The 22,440-nt window shown below is 44.2% G+C and overlaps 1 protein-coding gene across 10 annotated transcripts in view; it reads right to left on the reverse strand.

The window, feature by feature from the left end:
• Nucleotides 1-22,440, reverse strand: part of EHBP1 (EH domain binding protein 1) — a 643,275-nt gene that overhangs the window by 224,881 nt on the left and 395,954 nt on the right. For 9 of the 10 annotated variants that reach the window (XM_063918463.1, XM_063918465.1, XM_063918468.1 and 6 more), the window contains one exon: nucleotides 1,341-2,222. The exons of the other annotated variant lie outside the window; for it this stretch is intronic. In XM_063918463.1, the coding sequence (XP_063774533.1) occupies nucleotides 1,341-2,222 (882 nt within the window). The remainder of the gene's footprint in view (nucleotides 1-1,340; nucleotides 2,223-22,440) is intronic. 10 annotated transcript variants of the gene reach the window in all.

Here is a 22,440-nt window from a genome sequence, read left to right on the forward strand (position 1 = left end):
GGACTTGAATGTGAGAACTGGATCGTTGTCATGTTGGAAGGTGAAATACCTCTTTATTCATCTGTCTGACTGTAAGTTTTATATCACCACCATACGTCACAGTACGTATAGTGTACTTTGGGTGATAAGCTGTCTTTGCAGTTTGCACTACATATATTTTCTAAAATGAAGTCCAAAAAGTTCAGCCTTGGTCCTATCAGATCATATGACATTTTCCCACATGGTTGGGGTCATTAAAATTTTGCCCCAAAAATATATAAATACATTCAGACGGCTGGCAGCTCCTTGATTACTGTTCTTCCTGTCCTGTCATTTAATTTAGACGGACATCCTGATGTCGCCTGCGTCCCAGTAGTACCATATTTCCTGGCAGTCTTCACATTGTTACATGGTACATGTAAAGCCTCTGAAATTTTGTTATTATACCCCACTTCTTACTGCTACATTTCAACAATGAGATCCCATAGGTAATTTTATACAGATAGCTATTTCCCTATTAGGATAAGCCGGTGTACACACTTATGCAGCCAGGGTATTGTAGGTCTTGTAATTCACGTTTTTATTTGTACAAACTCTTTATTTTTCACTTAAATCTTTTTCTATGGTTTCAAGGTCACATTACAGGATGACAAGAGGCTGACATGATTTATTTTAATTTCAGGAAATTTATATCACAAAACCTAAAATTTCAATAAGGGTGTGTAGACATTGTCTATGAACTGTACATTAGTGATGAAGCCCTAAGAAATAAAGCATGGCATTTCAAACATCTATATTGCATTAAGGGGGTAATTCAGAACTAAATTTAGCACATCTACGATCATTTACTCTGACATGGGGTAACGCCCAGCACAGGGCTAGTCCGCCCCTCATGTCAGGCTCTACCCCCCCCCCCCACCGTTACAGTCGCTGCACGTCACGCAGCTGCCACGGTACCGCCCCCCACCCCCACCCCTGATGGTCCAACATTCCTCTGTTGTCCTGACCGCGCCCCACCAACGACATTCTACCGTCGTTGGCACGCCCCCTCCCGCCCCGCGACCGCCTATGCCTGTCAATCAGGCAGGGGTGATCGCAGCCCAGAGATGCTTTTAGCATCTCACTGGGCTCCTGGGGTGCGTACGTGCAGTGCGCCCAACTCCACAAAAAAATTCAGACTGCGATCGCTGCTGCTGCAGCGATCCAGTCTGAATTAGCCCCCAAGTGCCTATGAATTGAAGCATTGTAGAGACACCTAATGGAACCAAACCAATGTATTATCATAATCCAATGCAAACCATAAACACAAAATTGATAATCGTCAGAAGAGTTCAGAAATTTGGGCCAATCATCTCTCTTACCTCAGGTGTTTTTCCAGTTTGATCAGTATGGTTAGACACAGACTTTGTAGCATCCAGAAGGGCACTGATCCCAGTCTGTGGAACAGATGGGCTTTTAAAGACATCGCCAACTTTTTCATAAGAGTCACCAAATTTTGTGGTATGGAAAACAGTAGTTTTTTCGTGGGCACCATTGTCCAAGCCTCTACATTCTAATGGGGAGGTTAGGCTGGGCTTTGCTTGCTCTGGTAAACCATGCCTATAAGAGTCCCCAGACAGAGTTCCGCCAGGTGTAGCTTCCTTACAAGGTTCTGAGATGCGAGACAAATCACTGAGATCCGCAACATCCGGTTTTAGCAACTTCCGTTTAGCAGCTACTGGCAGTGCTTGCGGGCGAGTTGTATATGTACCATCCCATTTCCTCTGTTCATCAGGTTCAAAAGTCCTACTGGAGCTTTGTAATTGTAGGTGACTTCTAGTCCTGGGCGTAGGGAAGTCCGTTTCAGTTTTAGATTGCTCAGTTACATCTTGGGATTTATCCTCAAGGTCCCTTATCCCATTGTCCCTAGCTAACACAGAGCTATCTTGGGATAGACAATCTGGCACAGTGGCTGCGGCCTCTAGTTGTTCAGGTGCTGCTTCCTGATTTAGATCACTAAGTTCTGCATAAAACTTCTCCTGGTCAATGGAGCTATTCGTGTCAGTTTCATAGTTGCCCACTTTATATGTGCTTCTACTACTGTTCTCCTCAATCTGAACCACATTTAGTTCCTGTCCACTAAAATGTGCCCGGATTTGATACAGGTAGGTCATAACGGTCAGCTTGTCCGGAATTGCTAGTAAAACCATGTCTGATGGCTCTAGCAATCGAGATATTCCTATACTGGCAAAGCCATCATAAGCCTATAGAAAAAAAGAAAAAGAATTAACATGAGTCATTTTATTCATCAGAGAAACCATTTGCTTTCTCCTGTTAACTATAGAGTAATGCCCTGTAAACTATATCAGAAATATAAGTTGTTTTTTTGGAAGTATTTGAAAGAGGGTAAAAATAAAATAGGCAATTACACTTATTATGTACGGTCTCATGGGCAGTGCCATCTTGTTCTCTATCCAGGCCATCAATGGCACACTATCTTTATCTATATTTTCCCCTTTAGCGACTCTGATACTGTTTGCTTGCCCATACATTGGGTAAAGGATCATCAAGTCCTCAACTGAATCCCCCCAGCCCCCTGTATCACCCCTGCATCCTTCTAGTGACGGCGACTTATAAATGTAACAATAATAATTACTGAAATCTGTGAGTGTGACCATTGGCTTACATTACGGACTGTGATCCTGGACTACAGACAAATCACCTGATCTATTAACTTTGTCTATGCATCGGAGTGGCCAAATTGGGCACAGATATCTGCAATCAGGACAAATGACCTTATCCAAACATATGTGGCTAGATTAAAGCCACTCAAACTATAGAAGACATAAATAATTTAATTTTTTAAACTACCTATAATACAGCTACTGTGGCAGACAGGCAAAAAGTATATACCACTGAAGGAGGAAATAATGTATACAATCTTGTCAATGTAATACATGTTCCTCCATGATAGAACTCAAGCTGATTGGTACTTCTATTTAAGTGTTTTAGACACAGACTTTATTACATACCTCTAATATAATTATATATTTTTTCTCTTTAAAGTATTTAATCAGCATTAGATCTGTAGGAAACCAATTAGGAAAAAGGTAAAAATATTGGTAACTGTAAATATGCATTTATAGCTAAGTATTTATTACATATCCCACAATTATTGGATACTATATTAGAGTTAGGGCAATTGTCATTTTGCCGCAAAAATGGGCTTTTCGCAGATATGCGCACTCTCGCAATGTGTCTATTCAAATTTGTGAAAATGGGATTACTGCGAAAATTGTTGCTGGCAGAGAAAAGTGAAAAATGGGTAAATCTGTCCGTACCCTCCAAAAAAAAAATATCGAAACTAACACTGGATAACAGTATAGAAGTTTATTATTGGTTATAATAAAAGTATTTGGGGGAATAATATTGGGTGAAATGGCTGTTCTATGCATTTAAAAATTTTTTTTAAAAAAAATGATAAACAGCAAGTGTATTTCATCAAAATAAGTGCTAAATTAAATTGGGGGTACATAAACATGGGTATAAGTATATATTTCGGTCATCTTACGCCACTTTGAAAAAAGTTCCCTCAAGAAAACGCTTACGACCACCTACAAGTATGTAAATGCTTGTCCCACTCATAACGCACCCCAATATACCTGTGCCATACCTTGTACCAAGCAAATATAGTGGTGGATGCTCAATTAGCTTAGTGGTATCATTCAGGTGCTTGAAAGTGAGGGGTATATCTAAGCAAGAAAAAAAAAAACATTTTGTTTCCCCCAGCACACTGAATGATAGCAGTAACCAGATATAAATCCCATACAATATCTTAGAATTCAGAGATCTCGGTTACATATATCTGCGCAAATATATGTGTAAACCACCAAGCCGCGTCAAGGCCTCTCTGTATATATATTGGGGGTCCCTAGCGCTATATCTAGGTGCAGGGTGTGGCACCACCCAAAAAAAAAAAAAACCTTGTACCCCAATTTCCATCATTTTGCATTTTTTCACCCCCAAAATTACATGTCATTATTGGTCAGTTAAAAACTTGTGCTAATTAGTCATTCTGAACCAAATCCTGCCATTTTTAACTTAAAATAGTGTTTTTCCCAACTTTTCACCTATTCAGAGGTGGTGATTCGAAATTTGCAGTCAAATTACGGTGAATCGGATTTTTTGGACAACTGAATAGGCACTTTTAATGATTTGCGTTAATTCACAGTTTTTACAGCAAATTCGGCTTTTTGCGGCTATTTGAATTTGGTCCTTAGTTGCTTAGCAGTGCTGCCTCACAGCCCTAGGGCTGATGACTTGATTCTGTCTATTTAAACTTGTATAGCGTTTGTATGTTTTATCAATGTTTTTTTGTTGTTGTTGTTGATGTTTTTTAGAGATTTGGTTTCCTCCCACAACTGGTAGAATTATCAGTTTTCATAAGATAAGCCTTAGTGTGAGAACATTCTCTATAAAATGCTGAAAACCATGTTAGCGCTACACAAAAAAAGTCAAATTTAAACATCAAAAAAGGAAATCTGCTTAGAGATGTCCTCTTATCTCACAAATGTGTAAAGCTTCCATACTATGACAAATGAAGTCATTTTAATTTGTGCCAATTATATAGCAAACAGTAAGCGTCATATACTCTATTAGGTTTTATGAGGTTCAATGGTTTTTTTGCTATATGTTGTCTAGCAGGAATTCCGATGAGTGGAGACAAAAAGGCTTGTACAATAAATCTTCTTTTATCTGAAATATACCTAATAGGTTTAGAAATAGGTTTGCACATGTATTGGCAAATTACTACTTGTTAACAACGGTATATTATTATGTCAGTCAATGGAAAGGAGTCTAATATGCCAGGATGTAATTTCATGAAATCCATACACAGTCTCTGTGTACATGGCATGTTTCTGTGTCCATGGTGTGTTGTTGTTACAAGTCTCTGCTTGTTTTATATGTTCTCCGCATGGTTATTTATCACTCCACGTAATGCTCACTTTTTCTAGAGCTCAGTGAATGTCAATTTTACACATGGCTACACTCTTGATACGACTATAAATGATCTCTAGGGGACAGCTCAGAACCAGCTCTCTGTGTAGCACTGGTCTCATACACCCTTCTGATATTTTCCAGGCCACGTCCCGCTGCTGATTGACAACCAGAGATAGATCAGAGTTTATCAATTTGGATCAAGAGACGAGATTTCCAGTGGTGTAAAGCTCTCACTGCCAATCTGTTCTTGCTAAGGACTCTTATTTACTCAGAAGATTGCTACTCATCTATGAATCTTTTCTTTAATGTTTTCCGCCAAAACAGGTCGGATGGACAATATGTCAGGGGCTCCCGTGCACCACGCCCATAGAGCATTCTATAGTAGGACTGTGTTATGCTCTATCAGACAAGCTTCTACCAGTCCACACAGCAGGACAGCTGTGACTTGTAGAGGTATCAGACATGGAATCAAGCACTCTAGTGACAGGTCGTCACTGCTTCCAGGTTCAGCTTCTTCTAAGCCTGGCATTCTAACTTCTTCTAAAAAATGTTAAGTTACGGTTGTCCAGCAGCTGTATCCGGGAATTCTAAAGCTAGGAACACACATATTCTATCCTCGCTGAATGGATTAAATGCGCCTAATCAGCTGAGTGGTATGTATCCAGCTGTATCCCCCTGTGAGGTAAGTGGCTTCTCTATGGGGAACGGGAGGTTGGCTGTATGGAATCAGCATGATTTACCTACAAGCAAAATCCCGACAACAATTAACCGTTGGTCAAAATACCGGCAAGGTCAAAATACAGACATTTCAAATGTCAACATGGTCAAAATACAGACATTTCAAATGTCGACATGGTCAAAATACAGACATTTCAAATGTCGACACGGTCAAAATACAGACATTTAGAATGTCGACACGGTCAAAATAGACATTTAAAATGTAGACACAGTCAAAATACAGACATTTAAAATGTTGACAGGTCAAAAAGTCAACATGAGTTTCTAAAAAATGTTGGTGTATATGTCGACATAGGTCGATATGGACACCGTATAAGTGTACCGCGTTCCCTTGCATGGCGAGCGCACTTCTGGCACGGCACACTATTATATTTCCCCTCCACTGGGATGGTAAAGTATGAACAAGTCGGTTTCAATTAAAAAAACTTGTGAAAAACTCATGTCGATTTTTTGACCTGTCGACATTTTAAATCTCGGTATTTTGACCGTTTCGACATTCTTAAAGTTGGAATTTTTACCATGTCGGTATTTTGACCATCGGGTCAATGGTTGTCTGTATTTTGATCGTCAGGATCCTGACCATTGCAGGAGCATTAGAAGCAGTTTTTTGGCTATGGCTCCTGCATCAGCATTGCATAAACCCAGCTTTAGGCTTTTATGTTTGTACATCAATTATCTCATGTTTAAAATGTCTACAGTTTCAGAATTTGCATAAAACCCCACATACTGTACTACGACTTTTGCCATGGGAAAACAGACACGAATTGCACTGCATAAATATGGACTGCCGAAGGAATGATTTAATCTCTGTAATTATGGGGATTGGGTTTCACCCATAGTTACCCCATTCACAGATGCACCACAAATAAAACCAAATGAATGAGGCTACAGAATTTGCTGTTATATACAGATAAATGAAATGCATGTATTTTATTTATAGCTGTAAACTTATCAATTGACAATGTTATTAGAGGTTACTAATGCTCAGCACAATTGAGACGGATGACTGTGGGCCCGAGTCCCACGCAGGTCTGATAGGGCCTCATTCCGAGTATGAATGGATCGCTAATGCGACTATATGCACATTCTAATGCGTATGCATCTTTGCTGTTGTTCCGTCCCACCATCATTATCAGCATTTACACCTACCGCATGCGAGGTGAAGGAGAAAATGAATGACTTTCATGGACTGAAAGATTTATTTATTAAAATGCCCTTAAGCTGGGGGAGGTGTATCAAACCTTCTGAAGAGGACAAGTGGAGAAGTTGCCCATAGCAACCAATCAAATTCTACCTATCATTTTAAAGAATGCACTCGATAAATGATAGCTAGACGCTACTTAGATGCTATGGGAAATTTCTCCAGCTGATGTGAGTGGGTCTTGGATGGTGACTTTGGCACCTAAAAACGAGCAGGGCTCTATTGCCTCATATGCTTTTCTTCCCTAATGCTGGGTACACACTACACAATGTATGTACCCAGCAATACTGGCACCGGCGGGGTATGCATACAAACTTGCTGATGCCGGCAGCGATGAACGACCAAGGGAGGCTGACGATATCACTGGATTGACTTGCATGCACATCCGACGGGTGATGCCGCAGATGACGCACGGGAGCATGCATCGTTACCAACATACGGCCTAATTCTGAGTTGATTGCAGCAGCAATTTTGTTAGCAATTGGGCAAAACCATGTGCACTGCAGGAGGGGCAGATATAACATGTGCAGAGAGAGTTAGATTTGGGTGTGGTGAGTTCAATCTGCAATCTAAATTGCAGTGTAAAAATAAAGCAGCCAGTGTTTACCCTGCACAGAAACAATATAACCCACCCAAATCTAACTCTCTCTGCAAATGTTATATCTGCCCCCCCCCCCTCCCCCCCCTGCAGTGCACATGGTTTTTCCCAACTGCTAAAAAATTTCCTGCTGCAATCAACTTGGAATTACCCCCATAGTGCATACACACTAAATGATATTGTGAACAATGTGTCGGCATTGGGCGCATCGTTCACTATACCGTCTAGTGTGTACCCAGCTTTACTTATGCTGTCATCTACCCCATACTCTACAACAGCACCTAACCGTTGCTTTCTGCCACCCTGCTGCTTACCTGAGCATTATGACTTGTCCTGCATGGTCTTGTACTGTTATATACCTTTTACACTGCCGCAATAGCCCGGGTTATTGCCAGGCCGACCCAGGCTGCTCCTCGGCGTGAAAGGATCCTTGAAAAAATAAGAATTTACTCACCGGTAATTCTATTTCTCGTAGTCCGTAGTGGATGCTGGGGACTCCGTAAGGACCATGGGGATTAGCGGCTCCGCAGGAGACTGGGCACAACTATAAAGAAAGCATTACACTACTGGTGTGCACTGGCTCCTCCCACCAAGACCCTCCTCCAGACTTCAGTTAGGATACTGTGCCCGGAAGAGCTGACACAATAAGGAAGGATTTTGAATCCCGGGTAAGACTCATACCAGCCACACCAATCACACCGTATAACTCGTGATACAATACCCAGTTAACAGTATGATAACAACTGAGCCTCTCAACAGATGGCTCAACAATAACCCACTAGTTAAGCAATAACTATATACAAGTATTGCAGACAATCCGCACTTGGGATGGGCGCCCAGCATCCACTACGGACTACGAGAAATAGAATTACCGGTGAGTAAATTCTTATTTTCTCTAACGTCCTAAGTGGATGCTGGGGACTCCGTAAGGACCATGGGGATTATACCAAAGCTCCCAAACGGGCGGGAGAGTGCGGATGACTCTGCAGCACCGAATGGGCAAACTCTAGGTCCTCCTCAGCCAGGGTGTCAAACTTGTAGAATTTAGCAAACGTGTTTGACCCCGACCAAGTAGCTGCTCGGCAAAGTTGAAGAGCCGAGACCCCTCGGGCAGCCGCCCAAGAAGAGCCCACCTTCCTTGTGGAATGGGCTTTCACCGATTTAGGATGCGGCAGTCCAGCCGCAGAATGTGCAAGCTGAATCGTACTACAGATCCAGCGAGCAATAGTCTGCTTTGAAGCAGGTGCACCCAACTTGTTGGGCGCATACAGGATAAAGAGCGAATCAGTCTTTCTGACTCCAGCTGTCCTGGAAACATAGATTTTCAGGGCCCTGACCACGTCCAACAACTTGGAAGCCTCCAAGTCATTTGTAGCCGCAGGCACCACGATAGGTTGGTTCAGATGAAACGCTGATACCACTTTGGGGAGAAACTGGGGACGAGTCCTCAATTCTGCCCTATCCATATGGAAAATCAGATAAGGGCTTTTACATGACAAAGCCGCCAATTCTGATACACGCCTGGCCGAAGCTAAGGCCAACAACATGACCACTTTCCACGTGAGATATTTCAAATCCACGGTTTTCAGTGGCTCAAACCAGTGTGACTTTAGGAAATCCAACACCACGTTGAGATCCCAAGGTGCCACTGGAGGCACAAAAGGGGGCTGAATATGCAGCACTCCCTTAACAAAAGTCTGAACTTCAGGTAGTGAAGCCAGTTCTCTCTGGAAGAAAATCGATAGAGCCGAAATCTGGACCTTAATGGAACCCAAATTAAGGCCCATAGTCACCCCTGACTATAGGAAGTGCAGGAAACGGCCCAGCTGAAATTCCTCCGTTGGGGCCTTCCTGGCCTCACACCACGCAACATATTTTCGCCATATTCGGTGATAATGGTTTGCGGTTACTTATTTCCTAGCTTTAATCAGCGTAGGAATGACTTCCTCCGGAATGCCCTTTTCCTTCAGTATCCGGTGTTCAACCGCCATGCCGTCAAACGCAGCCGCGGTAAGTCTTGGAACAGACAGGGCCCCTGCTGCAGCAGGTCTTGTCTGAGCGGTAGAGGCCATTGGTCCTCTGAGATCATTTCTTGAAGTTCCGGGTACCAAGCTCTTCTTGGCCAATCCGGAACAATGAGTATAGTTCTTACTCCTCTTCTCCTTATTATCCTCAGCACCTTTGGTATGAGAGGAAGAGGAGGGAACACATAAACCGACCGGTACACCCACGGTGTCACTAGAGCGTCCACAGCTATCGCCTGCGGGTCCCTTGACCTAGCGCAGTACTTTTCTAGCTTTTTGTTGAGGCGGGACGCCATCATGTCCACCTGTGGCCTTTCCCAACGGTTTACAATCATTTGAAAGACTTCTGGATGAAGTCCCCACTCTCCCGGGTGGAGGTCGTGCCTGCTGAGGAAGTCTGCTTCCCAGTTGTCCACTCCCGGAATGAACACTGCTGACAGTGCTAACACGTGATTTTCCGCCCATCGGAGAATCCTTGTGGCTTCTGCCATTGCCGTCCTGCTTCTCGTGCCGCCCTGTCGGTTTACATGGGCGACCGCCGTGATGTTGTCTGACTGGATCAGTACCGGCTGGTTTTGAAGCAGTGTTTTTGCCTGACTTAGGGCATTGTAAATGGCCCACAGTTCCAGAATATTTATGTGCAGGGAAGTCTCCTGACTTGACCATAGTCCTTGGAAGTTTCTTCCCTGTGTGACTGCCCCCCAGCCTCGAAGGCTGGCATCCGTGGTCACCAGGACCCAGTCCTGTATGCCGAATCTGCGGCACTCTTGAAGATGAGCACTCTGCAGCCACCACAGCAGAGACACCCTTGTCCTTGGAGACAGGGTTATCAGCCGATGCATCTGAAGATGCGACCCGGACCACTTGTCCAACAGGTCCCACTGAAAGGTTCTTGCATGAAACCTGCCGAATGGAATTGCTTCGTAGGAAGCTACCATCTTTCCCAGGATCCGCGTGCAGTGATGCACCGACACCTGTTTTGGTTTTAGGAGGCCTCTGACTAGAGATGACAGCTCCTTGGCCTTCTCCTCCGGGAGAAACACTTTTTTCTGTATTGTGTCCAGAACCATCCCCAGGAACAGTAGACGTGTCGTAGGGACCAGCTGTGACTTTGGAATGTTTAGAATCCAGCCGCGCTGTTGTAGCACCTCCCGAGATAGTGCTACCCCGACCAACAACTGCTCTCGGGATAATTAAAACTCCCTTCTTTCGAAGGAGTTTCATCATTTCGGCCATTACCTTGGTAAAGACCCTCGGAGCCGTGGATAGACCGAACGGCAACGTCTGGAATTGGTAATGACAATCCTGTACCACAAATCTGAGGTACTCTTGGTGAGGATGGTAAATGGGGACATGCAGGTAAGCATCCTTGATGTCCAGTGATACCATGTAATCCCCCTCGTCCAGGCTTGCAATAACCGCCCTGAGCGATTCCATCTTGAACTTGAATTTTTTTATATATGTGTTCAAGGATTTCAAATTTAAAATGTGTCTCACCGAACCGTCCGGTTTTGGCACCACAACATTGTGGAATAGTAACCCCGTCCTTGTTGAAGTAGGGGTACCTTTACTATCACTTGTTGTGAATACAGCTTGTGAATTGCCTGTAACACTGCCTCCCTGCCTGAGGGAGTGGTTGGCAAGGCATATTTGAGGAAACGGCGGGGGGGGAGACGTCTCGAATTCCAGCTTGTACCCCTGAGATACTATCTGAAAAATCCAGGGATCCACTCGTGAGCGAGCCCACTGATTGCTGAAATATTTGAGACAGGCCCCCACCGTACCTGGCTCCGCCTGTGGAGCCCCAGCGTCATGCTGTGGACTTAGAGGAAGCGGGGGAGGACTTTTGCTCCTGAGAACTGGCTGTATGCTGCAGCTTTTTTCCCCTACCTCTGCCTCTGGGCAGAAAAGATGCGCCTTTAACCCGCTTGCCCCTATTGGGCCGAAAGGACTGTACCTGATAATACGGTGCTTTCTTTGGCTGTGAGGGAACATGGGGTAAAAATGTAGACTTCCCAGCTGTTGCTGTGGAAACGAGGTCCGAGAGACCATCCCCGAACAACTCCTCACCCTTATAAGGCAGAACTTCCATGTGCCTTTTGGAATCTGCATCACCTGTCCACTGCCGAGTCCATAACCCTCTCCTGGCAGAAATGGACATTGCACTAATTTTTGATGCCAGCCGGCAAATATCCCTCTGTGCATCCCTCATGAATAAAAGTGCGTCTTTTATATGCTCTACGGTTAGCAATATAGTGTCCCTGTCTAGGGTATCAATATTTTCTGACAGGGAATCTGACCATGCAGCTGCAGCACTGCACATCCATGCTGAAGCAATAGCTGGTCTCAGTATAACACCTGTGTGTGTATATATAGATTTCAGGATAGCCTCCTGCTTTCTATCAGCAGATTCCTTCAGGGCGGCCGTATCCGGAGACGGTAGTGCCACCTTCTTTGACAAGCGTGTGAGCGCTTTATCCACTCTAGGGGATGTTTCCCAACGTGACCTATCCTCTGGCGGGAAAGGGTACGCCATTAGTAACCTCTTAGAAATTACCAGCTTCTTATCAGGGGAAGCCCACGCTTCTTCACACACTTCATTTAACTCCTCAGATGGAGGAAAAGCTACTGGTAGTTTTTTCTCTCCAAACATAATACCCTTTTTTGTGGTACCGGGGGTAACATCAGAAATGTGCAACACATTTTTCATTGCCTCAATCATGTAATGTGTGGCCCTACTGGAAGTTACATTAGTCTCATCGTCGTCGACACTGGAGTCAGTATCCGTGTCGACATCTGTGTCTGCCATCTGAGGTAGCGGGCGTTTTAGAGCCCCTGATGGCTTTTGAGACGCCTGGGCAGGCACAGGCTGAGAAGCCGGCTGTCCCACATTTGGTATGTCGTCAAACCTTTTATGCAAGGAGTCGACACTGTCACGTAATTCCTTCCACAGCACCATCCACTCAGGTGTCGACCCCGCAGGGGGTGACATCACATTTACAGGCATCTGCTCCGCCTCCACATAAGCCTCCTCATCAAACATGTCGACACAGCCGTACCGACACACCGCAAACACACAGGGAATGCTCTGACAGAGGACAGGACCCCACAAAGCCCTTTGGGGAGACAGAGAGAGAGTATGCCAGCACACACCAGAGCGCTATATAACACAGGGATCCCACTATAAATGAGTGTTTTCCCTTATAGCTGCTTTTTATATATATATATATATATATATATCCTGCGCCTAAATTTAGTGCCCCCCCTCTCTTTTTTACCCTTCTGTAGCTTGTCAGACTGCAGGGGAGAGCCAGGGAGCTTCCTTCCAGCGGAGCTGTGAGGGAAAAATGGCGCCAGTGTGCTGAGGGAGATGGCCCCGCCCCTTTTCCGGCAGACTTCTCCCGCTTTTTCTGGACTACTGGCAGGGGTATTTTTACATCTATATAGCCTCTAGGACTATATATGATGTAGATTTGCCAGCCAAGGTGTCATATATTGCCCTCAGGGCGCCCCCCCCCCCAGCGCCCTGCACCCATCAGTGACCGGAGTGTGAGGTGTATATGAGGAGCAATGGCGCACAGCTGCAGTGCTGTGCGCTGCCTTGGTGAAGACCGAAGTCTTCTGCCGCCGATTTTCCGGACCTCTTCATGCTTCTGGCTCTGTAAGGGGGACGGCGGCGCGGCTCCGGGAACGAACACCAAGGTCGGGTCCTGCGGTCGATCCCTCTGGAGCTAATGGTGTCCAGTAGCCTAAGAAGCCCAAACTACCACCTGTTAGGTAGGTTCGCTTCTTCTCCCCTTAGTCCCTCGCTGCAGTGAGTCTGTTGCCAGCAGATCTCACTGTAAAATAAAAAACCTAAATATACTTTCTTTCTAGGAGCTCAGGAGAGCCCCTAGTGTGCATCCAGCTCAGCCGGGCACAAGAATCTAACTGAAGTCTGGAGGAGGGTCTTGGTGGGAGGAGCCAGTGCACACCAGTAGTCTAAAGCTTTCTTTATAGTTGTGCCCAGTCTCCTGCGGAGCCGCTAATCCCCATGGTCCTTACGGAGTCCCCAGCATCCACTTAGGACGTTAGAAAAATAACCCAGGTCCAGTGACTAGGGAAGCCGAGCCGGGTACCGAACAAGGCTGGACCTTGGTAATGGGGCTGTGAACGGGTGACTCAGGACCCGTTACAAGCCTATGGAGAGCCGCATCACTGGTGCTTGCAGATTATGCAAGTGCCGGCAGAGGGAAGCCCCGGCAATAACCTAAGTCCACCCTGCACTGCAAATGGGGTTTCAAGTTGCTGTGACATGACTTGGTACCCATTGCTCAATGACCCAGGCTGGGCCCGGGTTTTTGGCGTAGAAGGGGTATTAGTCACTGTTTTCTTGTTCTTGCCACGGCCGGAAAGGGGACGGGCCCTTGCGCCGCAACCCCCATTTTTGATATTTTGGGGGCATGCCCAGCGCTCCCTGGGTGGCTGGGTGGCCCCAGGCTCCACTGCCTGAACTGATAGATGCGCACGGCATCTATTAAGTGATCACTAGCTGTTTTGCAGAGCAGCGGGTGATCACAGGCACTCCCAATCTGCCCCCACCTGCGGGACACTGCGGCCTGTGGGTGGGACAGTGTCTAATTAGCGGGACTGTTCTGCTGTATTCGGGACAGTTAGGAGGTATGACCCATGGTCTCTTGCGCATGTTTGCGTTATTGTGCCCATTTACCGGCCACAGAGAGACTGAAATAGTCATCACTCTCGATCATTCGTACGTTAGTAGCGATGAAAGTGCAGGATGTGGAAAATCGCTAAATGCAGCCACTTTCAGACCTACTCGTGGCTCATTCTGCCTACTGCTGCTTTTCATAGGGCACTTCGCTTAGCCTCAAACTGACAGCTTCCACTTACCATGTATACATGCGGGTGTGGTATGGTGTGGTGTGGTATGGTATGCCGGCGGCCGGGCTGCCGGCGACCAGCATGCCGGAAGCCCGACCGCCGGCATACCGACAGCGTGGTGAGCGCAAATGAGCCCCTTGCGGGCACGGTGGCGCCACGCTACGCGCGCCACACTATTTATTCTCCCTCCAGGGGGGTCGTGGACCCCCACGAGGGAGAAAAACTTCGGTATGCCGGCTGTCGGGATTCCGGCGCCGGTATACTGTGCGCCGGGATCCCAACAGTCGGCAACCTGAAGACCACCCATACATGCGAATGATCAGGAAAGGCATGCTTAGCCTTTCCTGTAGCCATACTTCCCTTTCAAGTCATTTAGCCAGCACCAACCTATAAAACTACATCAGTAAGTGATGTGTGCAGAGATAAGGAAACGCACAACACTAATCTGTCTTTGACTTTATCATTGTGGATCAACCTTCCCCTCTTGCTTGCTGTAATTGCAGTGATTTGTTTTACTGAGAAAAGGTACATCCAAGATAATCAAACCACCCTAAACACAATCACAATTATCTGATACAACACTCTGTCAGCAGATGGTGAGGACACTGCACCTGTGAATGGCTAGACATGAAGCCAACACCGCACTCCTAAAGTTCTTATCAACTGGTACTTCAACAGTTGTCCTCGGTAGATAAACACTTTTGCTACAGTATCATCAACTAGTTACTGTCAGAGCCCTAAATTATCTGCCACTGAGGCTCATTTATAAAGCCGTCATATTGGTCTAACAGTGTTTCCTTGTATCTCGCCTTTTATTAAATTTGGATTAGTCAGAAAGTGTTAAATGGTCGCTATTAGTCAAAAAAATCAAAAACATATTTATATATACTGTATTTGTATATAAATTATATATATATATATCTCTATCACAAACTTCAAACTGTATGCAAAATAGCAAAACAATGTTTTCAAATGAATGCAAAAACAGTAAAAATTGCAGGCAAAATATACAGATAACACAAAATAATACAAAAACAAATGAAAAATGACAGAGTAACTTGCCAGTAATAGAGAATTTTGGACTATTCAGGAGAATCCGATAATACAGTATGGTAAGTTCTTAAAACTAGTTAATAAACTATAATTTTCTGCATTATGGGGAAGTGGGTCGGAAGGCTTGTTTAAGGATAGGAATGGAAATACACAATTTCATTGAATGTTAGTGTTTATTTGAATGTGGTTTAAGTTATTTGCATTTTGCTAAAACACTTAAAAATACCTGTTCTGCCTTCGCTACACAGTAAAGACACAAACGTGTGCCAATGATTGCTTCAGCAAGTGTATGCCTGTGTATTTGTCATCCAAACTGAAACGTCACACAAACAGTCCTCCAAAACTCTTGGATACACTGTACCACAAACACTGTGTACTAGTTTCTTTTTATTGCGAATAAATGTATTTTATTACTTACAAATATGCGCTCATTTCATTATCCATTCCTTTTTCACTATATCTTCCAAAACCTTATGCAACACAGTCACTTTGCTTTCCAGCAAAAGGACCAAGTGGTATATTTACTAAAAGTCGATTTGGATTCTATTTAAAAATCGTCCAGAATAGAATCAACATCCCCACAGAATTAACTACATTGTTTCTATTCCAAATAGCTCATTTACTAAAAGTTAAATTTTAAAATCGCAGGGTGATGTGATTTCTATTTGAAGTTCTAAATCTGGTGAATTCACACACGAATAGACTCAAAATCAACTCAAAATTGACTTCATTAAACAAATGCATCCCTATTGGTCAAAACAAGTCACATGCACTGTATTACCCACAAACACACATTCCTGTACTAATTTGCGTATTCACAATTTTTTTTAAATCATTACTGTGCCTTTAAATGCCATGATTTATGCAGCCAGAGTGCCCCACAAGCTTCTCTACTATGTTTTTTCCCCCATCATGTTGAGGTTTCAGACAATTCCACATTATTTAAACTCAAATAGAATTGTTTCTGATCGTTCTACTGAAAATGGTGATTTGTGGTTCTATTGGGGTTCTATCTGTGTGTGAAGTCAAATTTCTGGCAATTTTGAGGGGATTTTGAGTCCGTTTTGCCTTTAGTAAATACCTGATTGCAAAAATCACCACCACATCACCTCAAAATCAAATGTAACTAAATATTGACCTTTAGTAAATTTACCCCCCAAATCTGTAGATAACATCACACATAGGTGCAAGAACAAACTGCACAGATCCAGCCATAGCTACGGGTTTTGGTCACCGTCCTCATACAAGCACTGAAGGAGAGTATTTGCTGACCCAGCTTTCCATTCCGTACCATTATACAAACTGTCATTTTCTTTTTGGTGCGAAGGGGTGCAGCACACACTGTCGGTGCAATCAGTGCAGCACACACTGTCAGTGCAATGATAGGCCAATTTACTGTAAACTTCCAAAATAGCAAAGTGGATATTTTGTGATTCCATTTCATTTTCCTAAAACTGGTATCCAATCTTGGAGATGAACCTGAAGAGTTTTTTTTTTTTTTTTAATCAGGAATATTTTATTGTTTTTTGAAAAACATATAAAGAATAAACAATACAAAAAACAAGTGGTTACATTTCCTAAGAGTGAAATACAGATCATAGTGGGTATAGCTGTCGAAACTAATAGTAAGATCAGCATAGAATCACAGTCAAACATAGAAAACGATACACCCCTGTAGTACAAAGTATCTGACAATGGGGGTGATTCCGAGTTGTTCGCTCGTTAGCTGCTTTTAGCAGCATTGCACACGCTAGGCCGCTGCCCTCTGGGAGTGTATCTAGGTTTAGCAGAATTGCGAATAGAAATTTCTTAGCAGTTTCTGAGTAGCTCCAGACCTACTCCTACACTGCGATCAGCTCAGCCCCTTTCGTTCCTGGTTTGACGTCACACACACGCCCAGCATTCGGCCAGCCACTCCCTCGTTTCTCCAGACACTCCCACGTTTTTCTCTGACACGCCTGCGTTTTTCTGCACACTCCCAGAAAACGGGCAGTTTCCGCCCAGAAACACCCACTTCCAGTCAATCTCACTACGATCACTTCAACGATAAAAAATCTTCGTTCGGGCGTGCGTAAATTTACTAAGTTTTGTGTTAAAATACTAACCGCATGCGCACTGCGAACCATGCGCATGCGCATTTTTGCCTTAATCGCTCCGTTGCGAAAATCGGCAACGAGCGAACAACTTGTAATGACCCCCATTAATACTTACAGGAAAAACAAACAAAGATAGCGATCCAAAAAGGCAGAGCTGTGGTGCATTATAGGAAACTCTATTTAGCAATGTAGACTATGACTTTATAAGCATGCGCATGGGGGTGGCTAGACGCACACCAGGGGCAGGAGAGCCAGACAGATCAAGGACAAGTTAATCAACGGGTTCAAATTAGAATCAGGAATTCTGCCAGAGACCTCAGATTTTGTCATATTTTCCAGCGCAATTGCGTTTGGTGTACATGAAACGCTCATGAGAGAGTGCAACCCAGGCAGTATGAGAGGCTGAGTCAGGGCCAATCCAGGTACGGGCTATACAAACGCGGGCCAGAGTAAGGAGATTGTTGACATATAAACGGGGGTGAGCAGAGAGGGATTCCTCCAAATCCAAGCCACACACGCAAATGTGGGGCGACATAAGGGGGATTTGAATACCCGTACTATGAATACTTGAAGTTACATTTTTGAACCTGAAGAGTTTTTGGTTAAAAATACACACACCCTTTTTTATTTTACTAGTATAATTTATTTCTTTAGAGAAACAGGTGCTACCAGTTATAAGAGTACAACGGATCAATCTTTACCATTGTTACAAAAAAGAAAAAACTATTTTATCCCACTTCTGCTTCAAACTGCATTTCCAGATTGTTTAGGTCATAAATGAATAAATATTTCAACTAATAGTGATTCTCTACAATCATAAAATCTAAATATTCCCCATATCAATTCAATATATTGCTCTTCCTTGTGGTGAATGACTAAAGTGACTGTAAAAATAAATCACTGAACCAGAACTGATTACCCCAATAGAACACTTTGTGGAAATCCTTAATGCAACAAAGCAGTAATCAAAGTGTAACTGGTGCGAGACAATGCTCCGCCACTGTATAAATACACCCCCCACCCCTGTTGCTGGTACATGCAATGCCGATAGGGAAATGCAGCAGAATGCCTACCCCACCCACTCTTGAAGCGTAGTTAATAGCATTATACTGAAGAGTGTATTATGGATGATTCATTCATGTCCTGAAGAAAACAAGCGACATAAAAAGAAGTATGCCAAAAATAAATTATATCCTCTGGTTTTTTTGGTTTTAAACTACATAGCTTTATCCACTGAAAGATAAAGAAGTGCAGTACTGCCATTACGCATGGACAACCTCTCCCTAATGTGTAACTTAACCCATATACAGAAGGCCTGAGGCAGAGTTGCCCGCAGATCCATGTGCTTACAAATGTTTTTTAGTAGACTGCACACGCAACTTAGGGTAACGATATACTATTCAGCTGTATGGATCTCAACTGCAACTGAGTGGGTGACCTCATGGGATACGGTCGTTAGGTCGACACAGCGTAGGTCGACAGCCATTAGGTCGACCACTGAAGGTCGACAGGTCAAAAGTTTGACATGAGTTTTTCTTCTTAATTTTGGGGATTTTTCCATACTTGACGATCCACGTGGACTACGACTGGAACGGTAACCTTGCCCGAAGCATGGCGAGCGAATCGAGCCATGCGAGGGGACACGGTGAACTAATTGGGGTTCCCAGTCACTTTACGAAGAAAACGACACCAAAAAAAGTCCAGAAACTCACATCGACCTTTTCACCTGTCGACCTAATGCCCATTTCGACCTTCAGTGGTCGACCTAAGTTGAGTCGACCCAACGACCCATACCCGGCCTCAAACACAGAATACGTATTCCATGGATGTGACGTGGCCTGTCAGTCGATAAAAGCAGCCAGGTGAGGGCAGTGGTGGCCTTTTCCTTTTGGCAAGCAGACGGATGGGGGCGGTGTGGATGCATCAATGTCACCAACTCTGAATATAGGTGGAAATCCGCATTTACTTACCAACATGTCATGCTGCTGGAATTTCAACTTTACGTGCGACTCTGAATTAGAACTACAGTGTATATAGTATATACACCACGGTTAGAAGGTCATTATCACCTCTTTTTGCAGAAGTTGTGAAGAAGTCCATTCCTCACCCCCACAATGACCTGCTCATGAGGGGAGAAACCAATATCAATGTTAATTGCTATTAATTTTATTTGGAATAATTCCAGTGTGCCTTGATAACTTCCATGTAAAAGCTATTTCTGATACTATATACATACTTATTTTAAGTGGAATATTATGTTTTTGATATCCTGATTGACAGTCATCAATAGCTGGTTGTCAAGAAAAGCACCACAGGCAGTTTCCCAAACATTGCCCAATTATATGACTCACTGACATATTGGACGAGATCAGGTGACACAGGTAAATAGCTCTCTTTAAATTGGCTACTGGCTCTGGATGCAAAGAATGAAAGGCTTTTTTGATGCTACTTGGGAGCGGAAATAACAGCAAGTCTTTTTCTAACTTTAGGAACACAAACAGAGCTGTGTAAAGTGTACTGTGTTGTATTGTTTGCTCTATAACACATGAGAAAGGTCAATCATATCTCAAATCCCCTCCCCAACTATAAAGATCTCTGGATTTCCCTCCTGTCAATGTGTATATGGTACTGACATGACCATATAAAAAAATAAATACCCCCCCCCACACACACACACACACACACACACACTTGTTATACTGTTGTTCCATCGTTTCAGAGGTCCAATGAATGTTTAAAAAAATTGCAAAATAACCAATTATATACAATTAACTAATCTCTTAACACCAATTTAAATGTTAACAATAAACAGACTTTTTAAAGGATATGCATGGACACCATGTAAATAGCAGACTAGATGGGCCAAGAGATTCTTATCTGCAGTCAGATTGTCTGTTTCTATGACCAAACAAGAAGATTTGGGCTGCACTGAGCTGGGTCCAATTGGACACAATTAGCGTGGCTAGTGAGTACGCTCAGAGATAGCAATCTGACAAACTGCAGTTTCAGATAGTTTTGATACATTTTGCAATGTTCCCGATGAACATATATTAATTATTTATATTATCGGTAGAACAGCGGCACTCATGCAGACTTGTTAAGGATTAAAGCAGATTCTTTATTTATCCAATGGCGTTTCGGGGACAAGCGCTGTCCCTGACGATGGGGCTTGTCCCCGAAACGCCATTGGATAAATAAACAATCTGCATTAATCCTTAACAAGTCTGCATGAGTGCCGCTGTTCTACCGATACTCTTATTGGGCCACGCCGATGGACCTGTGGAGGGCACCCCAGCACTAAAAATGTAGTACCCACTTGGGAGTGCTGGGCTATGGTCTCCTATATATAAAAATATATATATTCCAATTACCAGCTGTTTTGTGCCTCTCATTGCTGTGATTTGTGACAGATTTATCTTCAATATTCTACTGAGCAGTCAAAATTCCTACATGTATGTATGTATGTATGTATGTATATATATATATATACACATATATATATACATATATATATATATACACTGCTCAAAAAAATAAAGGGAACACTTAAACAACACAATGTAACTCCAAGTCAATCACACTTCTGTGAAATCAAACTGTCCACTTAGGAAGCAACACTGATTGACGATCAATTTCACATGCTGTTGTGCAAATGGAATAGACAACAGGTGGAAATTATAGGCAATTAGCAAGACACCCCCAATAAAGGAGTTGTTCTGCAGGTGGTGACCACAGACCACTTCTCAGCTCCTATGCTTTCTGGCTGATGTTTTGGTCACTTTTGAAAGCTGGCGGTGCTTTCACTCTAGTGGTAGCATGAGACGGAGTCTACAACCCACACAAGTGGCTCAGGTAGTGCAGCTCATCCAGGATGGCACATTAATGCGAGCTGTGGCAAGAAGGTTTGCTGGGTCTGTCAGCGTAGTGTCCAGAGCATGGAGGCGCTACCAGGAGAAAGGCCAGTACATCAGGAGATGTGTAGAAGGCCGTAGGAGGGCAACAACCCAGCAGCAGGACCGCTACCTCCGCCTTTGTGCAAGGAGGAACAGGAGGAGCACTGCCAGAGCCCTGCAAAATGACCTCTAGCAAGCCACAAATGTGCATGTGTCTACTCAAACGATCAGAAACAGACTCCATGAGGGTGGTATGAGGACCCGACGTCCACAAGTGGGGGTTGTGCTTACAGCCCAACACCGTGCAGGACGTTTGGCATTTGCCAGAGAACACCAAGATTGGCATATTCACCACTGGCGCCCTGTGCTCTTCACAGATGAAAGCAGGTTCTCACTAAGCACATGTGACAGACGTGACAGAGTCTGGAGACGCCAAGGAGAACGATCTGCTGCCTGCAACATCCTCTAGCATGACCGGTTTGGCAGTGGGTCAGTAATGGTGTGGGGTGGCATTTCTTTGGGGGGCTGCACAGCCCTCCATGTGCTCGCCAGAGGTAGCCTGACTGCCATTAGGTACCGAGATGAGATCCTCAGACCCCTTGTGAGACCATAAGCTGGTGCGGTTGGCCCTGGGTTCCTCCTAATGCAAGACAATGCTAGACCTCATGTGGCTGGAGTGTGTCAGCAGTTCCTGCAAGACGAAGGCATTGATGCTATGGACTGGCCCGCCCGTTCCCCAGACCTGAATGCAATTGAGCACATCTGGGACATCATGTCTCGCTCCATCCACCAATGCCACGTTGCACCACAGACTGTCCAGGAGTTGGCGGATGCTTTAGTCCAGGTCTGGGAGGAGATCCCTCAGGAGACCATCCGCCACCTCATCAGGAGCATGCCCAGGTGTTGTAGGGACGTCATACAGGCAACATACATAAATTGACAGGGCAGAACCAAAAGCAGAGCAGTGTATATATATATATATAGTTGTGTGTCATTA

This window comes from Pseudophryne corroboree, chromosome 4 (genome assembly GCF_028390025.1).
Source record: "Pseudophryne corroboree isolate aPseCor3 chromosome 4, aPseCor3.hap2, whole genome shotgun sequence".
Classification (NCBI taxonomy): domain Eukaryota; kingdom Metazoa; phylum Chordata; class Amphibia; order Anura; family Myobatrachidae; genus Pseudophryne; species Pseudophryne corroboree.